Below are 11,232 nucleotides of genomic sequence, written 5' to 3'. Positions count from 1 at the left end.
GAGATTTCTTTTGGCCCAATCCTCCAATTTGTCTAGGTCACTCTGCATCCTAGCCCTACCCTCCAGATGCCAACATAGAAAAAGTCCCATTTGTACTTGAGCAGCAGTACAGGGGCACCGGCAGTCGGGCACCTCGGTTTTCTCCCTGCCTGTCACTGACTTGCTCTGTCACCTTTGTCTCTCAGCGCCTTTGTTCCCTGAGCAGCGTGCCTCGTTTCTGCAGCCAGGCCGTCTGCGTGGCCCACATAGAGCACCATGCGCACTCAGGCCCAGATTTCAGCTGAGGTTTCTAGGTGTTACTCTCAGTGTGGTCAAAACCTCACACCCAGAGATGGGTGGGGGGAGCAGCAGGGGCTGTTTTGCACCCATCCCTTCTTTGAAAAATATCCTGTCTTTAAATCTTTGGCTGCTTTTAGGCCACAAGAGAGAAAAACCATTTGGGTTTCTAAGCTGGCTGGGCAGTGGGGAGCCAGCTTCCAGTTGTAATCAAGGCCCCAAATGAGCAGTCAGAGTGAAAGTGAAATGAAGGCTGTTGTTTCCTCCTTCCTTGTCTCATGTGACTGCCCGGAGCCTTTATCAGAGTACAGCACCGGGCACTGGGGAGAGCATCACACGGCTGGGAGACGGCACTGGGGCATCTGGCTGTGACTTCTGCTGCTGAAGACTCTGCCGTCCCCTGCTAGGACCAGCCCCAGTGCTTGCCCTCAGGTAGGCTGCACCTCTCCTGGCTCTTCACCTCTATTTGGAAACGTCTCTGTCTCTGGGCTCCCCGGGACCAGGAGGGACAAGGAAGTAGAAGCCTGTCGTGATTTGTCTTATCACCAGCCACGGCCCTGCCTGCTGCCTAGCTGAACCCATCTGGCCTTGCCTGCTCCAGCTATGGGGGAAATTTTTGGTTTGAATAGGGATTTCTGCCAGGATATATGTTGATTTGGTCAGAAGAGAAATTGCTGTGAGCAGGACAGGGCAGGGCTGGGCTCTCCAGACCAGGAGGGGAGTTCTGGCTGGAGGGAGACACACGGGTGTCCCCTGACTAGCCGGTTGCCTTGGGGTAGGGGCTCCCCCGGGGGGTTGGGGACACGGGTTTGAGCGCTGCTTTGCCTGTTGGTGTCCTCCCGGGGGCTGCCTGGTTGCTCTGGGGCCGGGGGCTGCTCTCTCTCCTGTTCCACTTGGATGAATATGGAGCAGGCACCAGGTTCCCGTGCCCTGTGGGTACCCGATCCCACAGGTTACTATGGGCACTGTGCCACTGCTGATACCCGCTTTGCAACACTGTGCCAGGCAACCCTGGGGCGCAGGCACGTTCTCTCTCTTCCAGAGGTCCTGGCTCAGCTAAGGAGAGAACGGGGGCAGGGAGGGGGCAGAGATTTTGGAGTTCTCCAGTTACCACTGAGGAAACCCCCTCCTTCCTCTGCCTCCAATTCAGCTGGGCAGTAGCATTTTAGGCTCCAAAGAGGGTTAAGGCATGGAGTGAGAGTGGCTCCACATTGCTGCGGGACTGGAGCTATGGGTTTATACCCAGCTCAACTCTGCGCTGGCCGATTTCACGCTGCTGGCATCACCCCCGACCCCAGCTGAGGACACTCCCAGCTGTCTCCCCCCCGATCTATCCCCTTTGTATCAGGCATCGGAGCCTTGTGCCCAGGGACGACAGAGGAGTGGAACGCAGCATAACTCCAACCCCTCTGTTTCCAGTTCCTCTTCCAGTTCCCCTTTGGGACTGGGGTTGGCCTTGCAGAGCCCAATCCCTGCTCTTGCCCACAGGAGCTTGCTGGCTCAGCTTGTCTTGCGCAAGCCACATTTCACAATCAGGGGCAGGAATCTCAGCCGCTAAGTGCCATTTGGGGTGGGAATGGGGGTGCAGTTGGGAGCTAGGCAGGCCCCTCTCACCCACACCCTCCTTCATCCCACAGGCAGGATGATGCTGCTGCCTTGCCTCCTCCTGGCCTCCATTGTGGTGACTCAGGGGCACCCAGACCCAACACTGGATGTGCACTGGGAGCTGTGGAAGAAGGCGTACGGCAAGCAGTACCGGCATCAGGTAGGGTGGGGGGACACAGTGTGGCAGGGACCGTCTTGCCCCAGGTTGGGGATGGGCATGGGCTGACCCTAAGGTGTGACCCCGCCAACCCTACCCCACCACACACACACACACACACACACACACACATACTGCTCTGCACTCTTGCAGCACATTGGCTTCAGCTTGGTCCTGCCAGAGATGCTCTGTGGCCTTCACTGTAATTATACCTCAGCCCCACTGCCCCACAGACCTGGGAACCAGGATTGCCTGTGACCCTGCTGGTTCTCATTAGTACCACCATCCAGCAGGCCAAATAGCATGGCTAATTAGGACTCATTCATCCAGCCACAGCTGCTGGGAACAGGGCTGCCTCCAGAATGGATTCATCCTGCTGAGGGGACCCAGGACTGCCAAGGGCTGTAGGTTTGGGGATATCCCAATACTCTATGAGCATTGCTTCGGCATGGATGTGCCCTAGAGCTTCTGGTTCATCTCATGCCCCGGGCAGATCAACGCTGGTAACTCCATTCTGTCTCCTGGGAGTTACTCTGTGCCAGGGGCTGGCTCACAAAGGGCTGCAAGGCATATCAATGTGCTGTTCCACACCTGCACCGCACCGCCCAGAAGTGCCTGTATTTCAAGGGTGGTGACAGGCCCTATGTTAAGGCAGCAATTGATTTCCCAGGAAAACTAGCTTGAGTGAGGCCTGTGAGAGCCAGGCCTCCCAGCTCCTTTTGGGAAGTAAAGCCACTGCAGAGCATGGTTATGGGCAGGGCTTCCTCTGGGCGGATGCGTGATGGGCTCTGATTGCAGGAGGAGGAAGGGGCCCGGCGCGCAACCTGGGAGCAGAACCTGCGGCTTGTGACACTGCACAATTTGGAGCACTCGCTGGGAATGCACTCCTATGAGCTGGGCATGAACCACCTGGGGGACATGGTAGGTGCCACGTCCAAGCCCCAGGCGTGTGAGGAGTAACCCCCAGCCCCTGGGGTCCAGTTGGCCTAGAGTGTGACTGCGTTGGGGCGGTGGGTCGCATGGGTCCGGGCATGGAGAGAGATTTCCACCTCTGTGTCCTGATGGCTCCTGGATTTTGATGTGTCAAAGGCCCTTTTTTCAGGGCCAAGAAAAATGCATCCAATGGAAGGAATGGCTCCAGTGTTTCTGAGATCCCATGACTCTGGCAGCTGGGGCTGGGAGGGAGTTGGACCCACAAGGGCAGGTGCCCCCGTAGGGGGGTAAGAACTCACCTGGGGTCCAGCCTCACTGGGTCTGTACCCAAATTGCTCCAATGTCCAGTGTCAGTCTGTGCAGCAAAGGGTCTGTCCTTCTGAAGGGTAGGGTATACATGTGTTCCTAGGTCTGTGTGCATTTGTGCATGTGTATGGGGTGTTCTTGTGTGTACACGTACATGGGGGTACATGTCTGTGTGTGTTTCTGTGTCCACATGTATGTATATATGGGTGGCACTCACATATATCTGTGTGTGTTTGTGGGGGTGTCTTCCTGTGCACGTATGTACTCATGTCTATCTATGTATGCATACGCATGGAGGAGGTGATCACATAGTAGTGTTCACATGGCTGTGTGTATTCCCACGTGCATTTTTTCTCCCAGACCAGTGAAGAGGTGGCTGCTTTGTTGACGGGAGTCAGAGTTCCTCGCCAGCCGCACTGGAACGCCACCTACCGCCCGGCACTGGGCAGCCACGTGCCAGATGCTGTGGACTGGCGGGACAAAGACTGCGTCACAGATGTGAAGAGCCAGGTACGCGGCTCCCAGGGTTCCCTCCTGATGTTGGCCTGTCATGACCCACAGCTGGAACCACATGGCTTGTACAGAGATGATCCCAGCAGGGTGTGCGGCTGCAAAGCAGCCTGCCCGGGGCCACCATTCCTGTCTGATGGTGCACTTACACTGGGGATTGAAAGCCTGGCATACCAGATGCAGTGGAACGGGTGGTGGGCAGAACTTCCGGACAGAACAAGCTAACAACTGTCCAACTTGCCAGGTGTGCTAAACAGCAACCACGGCTTCCCAACCTGGCTCAGCAGGGCCCCCCAAAGTATGGGGCCCAGGGCAGTTGCCCTGTGTCACAGAGCACTGAGGTGCCCTGCTCCCAAAGAGGGGAAACTGCTAGGGCTTCCTCCCTAGTAGGAAATAAGGAGCCCAGCTGTAGGTTGCCGGGGCAACCAGGGAAGGTCAGCTGACCAGAAGGGGCAGGGCCTGGCTCCCCTATAAACTCTGGAGCTGGGGCCAGAGTCAGTTCCCTGCCAGCAGCCCAGGAGGAAGGAGTTCTGCCATGGAAGAGAGGGGAGGCCTGATTGTAGGAGCGGTGTTTGGCACTGCTGAGGGATGGAGTAATCCCCAGGTAGGGTTGAACGTTCTTATGGCCAAGCGGCTTCCATTTAAGTTTAGCTAGAGGGCTTGTGTTTATGGTGCTGTTCGTTAAACCGGTGGTTTGGGTGAGGCTATTAGGGGTTGGAGGAGGAGGCCTCATAGGGGACTCACAGTGGAGTGTGAAGACCCCAGCGCCAGCAAGGGCGCAGCATTTGGGGTGCATAGACCCCCAGCCCCAGAGAGGGGCAGTTGAGAAGGCCCCAGAGTGGTGGCAGCTTTACTGAAAAAGCCCCAGAGAGGGGTAGCGTTACGGAGAGAGCCCTAGAGAGGGGGGCAGCATCACTGAGAAGCCCAGTGCAGGCATGGTGAACCCCGAAGAGGGGGCAGCATTACTGAAAAACCCCAGAGAAGGGGCCGTGGCTGAGAAGTCCCAGTGTGGACGCGGACACCCCAGAGAGGGGGCAGCATTGTTGATAAGGCCCAGAGAAGATGGCACAGAGTTGGGAGAGGGTGTGTATCAAAGGAAGGAAGGCCCGGAGAGGACAAAGAGGGGCCTTCCTTCCTTTGATACACACATACAAATTGTGATAGGGCTGAGACATAATGTCTATTCCATTGGCGAGGTGTGGGCTGCGGTGTAGGGGAGGAAACAGAGCTGCATATAGCGCCCCCTGGCAGTGGGGCAGTACAAGGGCAGCCTCCTGCTAATTAACATCAACTAATTAATTAACAGCAAGGCATGGCAGGCGAGAAGGCGGGTGGTTGCCCCAGGAACAGGTGTGCGGGCCACATTTTAGCTCAGCCCAGAGCAGATACCTGTTACACCCTGATTTGCCCCCCACAAGGACAGCCTTGGGTACAAAGGCTCCAGCCAGGGGCAATGGTTGCCCCTTGGTTCTGTCACACTGTGAATGCTGTAGCCTAAGCACATCTTTCGGGGTTTCCCAGGGGGCCTGTGGTGCCTGCTGGGCCTTCAGTGCTCTTGGGGCCCTGGAAGCCCAAGTGAAGCTGAAGACTGGGAAGCTGGAATCACTGAGCGCTCAGAACCTGGTCGACTGCTCCACCATGTACGGGAATCATGGCTGCAATGGTGGGTTCATGACTGAGGCCTTCCAGTACATCATCGATAACCATGGCATCGATTCGGACAGCGCCTACCCCTACACTGCTCAGGTGGGGCCTGGCGCGTGCAATCCAAGGAGAGGCTAGGGCAGAGGTTTCAAGGCAGATGGGACCCCTGCAATCCTCCCCTTTGATCCGCTGAATAACACAAGGCATGCAGCCCCTCCTAGAAAGACTGATGTCTCTTAGTCCTGTTAATTCCCTCAGCACGTAGGGCAAGGGACGAAGTAGCCAGGCAGCGTCTCAAATGGTTAGAGCAGAGGAAACCATCGGTTGGGACTCCTGGGTTCTAATTGCAGCTCTGGGATGGGCGTGTTAGAGCATAAGATCTGGGTTTTAATCACAGCACAGAGCGGAGTGTGGATGGTAGTGGTTAGAGCCGTGGGACTGGGAGTCAGGCCTCCTGGGTTCTCATGCCAGCTCTGAGCACTGATTGGACATCAATGATTAGGGCAGAGATTGAGGAGTTGGGCAGCGCAGAGGAAGAGGGTGGTGAGTAGGGCGGGTTGTTTGGGAGCTCCAAGGTGCCCTCCCTGCATCTGTTCCTTGCTGCTTCAGAATGGGATGTGCCACTACGACCCAGCCACGTGTGCCGCCACCTGCTCCAGGTACTTTCAGCTCCCATATGGTGATGAAGCAGCCCTGAAGGACGCCGTTGCCAACATTGGACCCATCTCGGTCGCCATAGATGCGACTCTGACTTCATTCTTCCTTTACAAATCAGGTGCATTCCCTACCAGAGGCCACAGCATTGAAGGGGAACATTTGGTTTTCTGTGGCTTGTGTTCTTTAAACATAAAGAGGCAGCAGTTGCCATTTTGTGCCCAGAGAGGCTAAAGCATGTTGTCAAGGTTACCCACCCCTGTACTCTTGCTAGAGAGGCATTTCTTCTTTTCTGGTCCCTTTTCTGTTTTGGTCTCTGTGAATAACCACAGAGCAAAAACCCTGAGAGTCAGAAAGGGGCAGTTTGCTCTTCCCCAAGGGAAACAATATATGGCCCCTTAGTTTGATGGATTTAACGTACTACTGCTGAGAGGTGAAGATGGCTCTGGGGGTCATTTTGGAAGAGATGGCAGCGGACAGCAGCTTGCAGTTGGAGTGGGGTGGATCTTACCCAGTTCCGTGCCGAGGGAATTTTCCCCTGAACAGATTATGGGGCTTTTAATTCAGTCACATGAGCAGCGCACAGCAGAGAAAGGATCCGTGCCCCATATTATGGGAGTTAGGATATTACAGTGGGACTGGGAGGATGGTGGAGCCTTTTGCTGCTGAGTCTGAGGCTCAGCTTTGCTGTTTGGATGTCGTTTCTCTCCAACAGCACTTGGGTGAGTGACCTGGGTGAGTTTTCTCTGGTGCCCATCCCCCAAGGCAAGCTGGCAGCCCCAGCAACGGGGGCAGGAACTGTCCTGGGGGTTAGACTTGCCTCCGAGGCAGCTAGGGACTAGGGCAGGGGCCATAGTACTAGGGCAGAGAATGGTGCTTCTGGTCAGACTGGGCGGGTTGGGTAAGGGAGAAACTACTACTGGATTTTTTCTTCCATAAATTCTCTAACTCCTTATTTGCAGGTGTCTATGATGATCCAGGGTGCACCCAGAATGTGAATCATGGGGTCCTTGTGGTCGGCTATGGCACACTCAATGGACAGGACTACTGGCTTGTGAAGAACAGGTAATGAGAGTCTGTCACTGAACCATTTTTTCCTAATCTCATTAATAATCCATCTCTGGCTCTGGCTGTTCATAAGAACAGGAAAGTGCCAAATTGGGGCAGAGCAGTGGTCCGTGTAGCCCAGTGGTCCATCTTTTGTGAAGCATATTTCTTCGCCAGTGATTGCAATGGATGCTATAGGCAACCACCATTTACTAGGTGAGAAGAAACATCTCCAACCATTTTGTTTTAATAATAATTAAAAATAATTAATAGATTTATTAATTATTAATTATTTATTTTATCATCCATGAGTTTATCCTGTCCCTTGCTGAACCTGGCTGTGCTCTCCGCCTCCACCTCCTCCAATGGCAATTAATTCCACTAGTTAACTACACGTTTTATCAAAAAGTTAGTTTTAAACCTGTCAGCTACTAATTTCAGCAGGTGCCCTCTAGTTTCCTTATTTTTAGGAGGCAACAGTGTCTTTTGGTCAGTGTGGATTATTCATATCAGTTTTCCAGCATTATCCTGGCAGCATGAAACACATTTGATGAAGTAGCTGAAAAATAACTGAAAGAGGCCACGGGGGGAACATATTATTGAGAGAGAGATCTAGGAATCAGGTTGGATTCAGCTTTAATGAATCAGTTGGTTCCAGGGTACCTGTGGCTGAAGGACATGTTTTCCATGCTGATGCAGAGGAGTGGTGTGTGCATGTGACTGCACCAATGGACGTTCATTCAGCCTCTGTTAAGCGCATAAGGAACGTGTGTTTGGGGAACCATGCTTATGACAAACAGGGTTTATTTTGCTTCTACCTGATCCTGCTGTTTCTCTTTCCAAAAGCTGGGGTGTCTATTTTGGTGACAAAGGCTACATTCGCATGTCAAGGAACCATGGAAACCACTGTGGCATTGCCAACTACGGTGTCTATCCCCAGATATAGAAGTGCTGTCTGCTTGGAGATGAACTCTTCACATGGAACTGGTTTAAATTACGCACCTTTTGGCTTGAATCTTTAATCTGCTTGCTATAGTGAAGAGCAGTGCTGCTGACTTGAAAGACAAGACTGTCCTGTCACCTCTGCCTGGTGGATCTGGGCCGCACAGGAGAGATGAAGAATAAATATGTCTGGGTTGGGTTGAGTTTACCAAGATTTAGGCACTTATTGCTTGCTCCCTTCTACACCTCCAGGGGTTTGGAGGTGGAATTTGTCAGTGTTTGTACTTGTCTTTGAGCTTAGGATGGGCTCTGGAGAGAAGCTATTCCAGCCCTTTCATGGAACAGGCAGGAGCCAGCTCTGACATGGCTGTGCCAGGGAGGGGCTCTGTGCATCTCCAGCCACTGCTGATGTTCTGCAATAAAGCTGCCAGTACACACACTGGGTCCTGCATCCCAGGTGATCTTTGGATCCAGCTTGTGGGCAGCAGGAATCAGGGTCGAGGTCAGGTGATATCGCTCTGAGAAAACCAGGACCCAAAGGGACCCCTCGCTCCTGACCAGTGCATCCACCCCCCTGCAATCATGTCCTCTCCTCCCAGCCAGTTTCATGGGGGAGGTGTCCTGGCTGCTCACCCACCTGCCCCTGCTGGGAGGCTCTAGGCTCAGGGCCTGCTTTTGCCCCTTTTTTCTTGTGCCAACCTTGTCCTTGGGCCAACCCAGCATCCCCACTATGCCTTCAGCAGGCACCAATAGGACCCTTTGCACTGTGACCCCTTTGCATGGGAAGAACAGCATGTACAGGCCTCCCGGCCGCTGAAGCTCGGGCCCCAAGGGTGTTGTACCCACGGGCCATGGCCTGGATGGCTCCCAGAACGACTGGTGACAGAGTGGGTGGGGGCTAGAGCAGGGCCCAGCCTGTGCAGAGAGAAGCCCCCTGCCCCACATAGGTGTGTCCCCGTGAGAGGCAACTGCCCCCCCCCCGGGATGACTGTACAGGAGTTAAGAGCCATCTGGGAAGAAAAACAGCTGCCAGATGTGCTCTGCAGCCTCTAGCACCAGTAGAAGCCCCTGCTCTCTGCTTTCTTCTTTGTGTTTAGAGGAGGTGACTGGTCTGCTCATACAGTTAGCCTGCAGAACCACCGCTCCTTGCCGTTTTCACCTTTTTCCTCCCTCCCCCCTTTTGTCCATAGTGCGTTATATTCAGTCACTTGCATGCAACAAGATTGAGACCCTAGGCTTAGGCTGTAACTTCTAGTCCAGGGGACAATGCTCTTGGCTGAAGTTGTGGGGAACTGCTAGAATAGAAATAAATAAATAACCTGGAGCTGTGTGCTGTATTATGATTCACAATGCAATTTTTCAAATATAAGCCATGCTGTACTTGTTGGATATGGTGTAGAAAGAAGTATGCCATACAGGCTCATCCAAAACAGGTAGAGATCATTTTCTTTAATGAAAATATATTTTCTAAATATTCCTAAATATAGCAACTAAAACAAACTCTTTTTTGCTTATTATTTTTCTCTTTGGCAGCTGGGGTAACTAGCTGGGCCGGAGGCAAGAAACAGGCAATCATTGTGGGATAGGGTCAGATGCCAGTTATCTCTCGACGCAGGAGGTGGACTCTCCCCTGAAAAAAGACAGAAGCATTAAACTTGATATCTCAGACCCTACTTTCCTCTTCATTTTTCTTGGAAATTAATGTTTTAGTATATAACTCCCAAAGAGCTGTATTGCAAATACTTTCCCCAGTTTATTTTTTCAAACGTAGTGTTACACAGTCCTAAATGAACTGTTTTCTTAAAACTTATTTAAAGGCCTGATTGCCAGACTTTCCACATAAGTCCTAGCTTGTCTTGATCAATGTCTAAATAATGTCTATCTAATGAGAGGCTCATGTATTAATGAGAATTAAGTTGACTGCAAGTTATAAGCCGATGCTTTGTCGACATTTTTGAAGCTAAATTTAAAAAAAATCAGTAATGATATTTTGCTAGTCTGTAAATGTTGTAAAATAAATATATTTTGCAATCCAGTTTAGTGTAGAAATATGAAAAGGGAATTGGAACAGCACTCTCTCAATGCTTTCCAGCCTACACGACCACTTACATTATAGCAGTGAAAGAGTGATGTTGTAGCAGTGATAGTCCAGAAACTATGCAAGAGGCGAGGATTTTTTAGGGCAGCATCTTTTTATTAGACCAACATTATCCCAAATACACAGTTGGTTCAATAAAAGATATCACCTTAAGAAATCCTTGCCTCTCCCGTTATGGTACAGTTGTCTCTCTGGGCTCCTGCCAAGTTTCTCCATACCATTGATCATCCTCCTATGGTCTACAGCTAGTACAGGGCATGAGCCCTAAAAATATGGGTATGGCGGTGGCTCTACACGCTGCACTTGCCCCTGATGTGTGAGGGCTAACGCTTAAAGAGGAAAGTGAAAACTTTTGTTTGGCTTGGGGAGCAGTACTTTAATGCTTGAGGGGACAGAAGAAAATTGTTGCACATGGCCCTGGATGAGAGGAGAGGCAATGGGATGAAAAAGGGGGAAGTCTGAAGAGCCCAGAGGAGGTGTTAGTTGGAGGTAAGGCTGCTAACCCTCCAGGTTTGCTCTGGAGTCTCCAGGAATGAGATATACATGTCCAGGAGGCTGCTGGGAGTCACCCCGGAGATAAATTTAGGGTTCCTGAGGGGGGGGGGGGATGGGATGGGCAACTGTGGGTTGGGTGTGCAGGGCACTGGCAGCGGCAGGGGGCTGCAGGTCAGGAGTGAGGGGCACTGGCAGGGGTCAGTGGGTCCAGAGCGAGGGGCAGCAGCAGGGCTGGGTGGGGGGGGTGGCTTGTCAGTGAGGGGCAACAGAATGGGCAGGGGCAGGGCACCAGCATGTCACTGCCCCCCCCCATCTAAACCCCCTGCCCCCCACCTCCAGGTGTCCTCTTTTTGGACCTGAAAATACAGTAACCATAGCTAGCAATAGGGCATTTGTTAAAATAAATATTAAATGTTGAATCCAGTTCATACAGTTGCCCAGTGCATTTTTTAAATGCAACAGGCATGTGCATTTATCTTCCCCATGTGAAGTCTGCAGGTGCAACTCATGTACGCAGGTACACTGGTGATCTCCCCGAATAGATTCAAACACAGCTGGCAACCCT

The 11,232-nt window shown here is 52.5% G+C and overlaps 1 protein-coding gene across 2 annotated transcripts; it reads left to right on the top strand.

Moving 5' to 3' along the window:
• The first annotated feature begins 513 nt into the window (after nucleotides 1-513).
• On the top strand, nucleotides 514-10,109 carry LOC109283982 (cathepsin S). 2 transcript variants are annotated; one of them, XM_059717981.1, is made up of 8 exons: nucleotides 514-708; nucleotides 1,918-2,041; nucleotides 2,837-2,959; nucleotides 3,638-3,787; nucleotides 5,309-5,533; nucleotides 6,041-6,206; nucleotides 7,048-7,150; nucleotides 7,979-10,109. In XM_059717981.1, the coding sequence occupies exons 2-8, from the start codon at nucleotides 1,919-1,921 to the stop codon at nucleotides 8,076-8,078; spliced, it is 990 nt and encodes a 329-aa protein (XP_059573964.1). In that variant the 5' UTR covers nucleotides 514-708; nucleotide 1,918; the 3' UTR covers nucleotides 8,079-10,109. The 2 variants fall into 2 exon arrangements, with proteins under 2 accessions (XP_059573964.1, XP_059573963.1); XM_059717980.1 differs by having other exon boundaries at nucleotides 518-708; nucleotides 1,914-2,041.
• Nucleotides 10,110-11,232: the final 1,123 nt, after the last annotated feature.

This window comes from Alligator mississippiensis, chromosome 15 (genome assembly GCF_030867095.1).
Source record: "Alligator mississippiensis isolate rAllMis1 chromosome 15, rAllMis1, whole genome shotgun sequence".
Taxonomy (NCBI): domain Eukaryota; kingdom Metazoa; phylum Chordata; order Crocodylia; family Alligatoridae; genus Alligator; species Alligator mississippiensis.
This window is presented reverse-complemented; position numbering and strand designations above follow the sequence as displayed.

Excerpts from the sequence above, each read along its gene's own strand:
- LOC109283982 (XM_059717981.1), top strand. The coding sequence starts at position 1,919 with ATGATGCTGCTGCCTTGCCTCCTCCTGGCCTCCATTGTGGTGACTCAG. Across the intron at positions 2,960-3,637 it reads TGAACCACCTGGGGGACATG|ACCAGTGAAGAGGTGGCTGC; the intron begins GTAGGTGCCACG and ends TTTTTCTCCCAG. Across the intron at positions 7,151-7,978 it reads TACTGGCTTGTGAAGAACAG|CTGGGGTGTCTATTTTGGTG; the intron begins GTAATGAGAGTC and ends TCTTTCCAAAAG.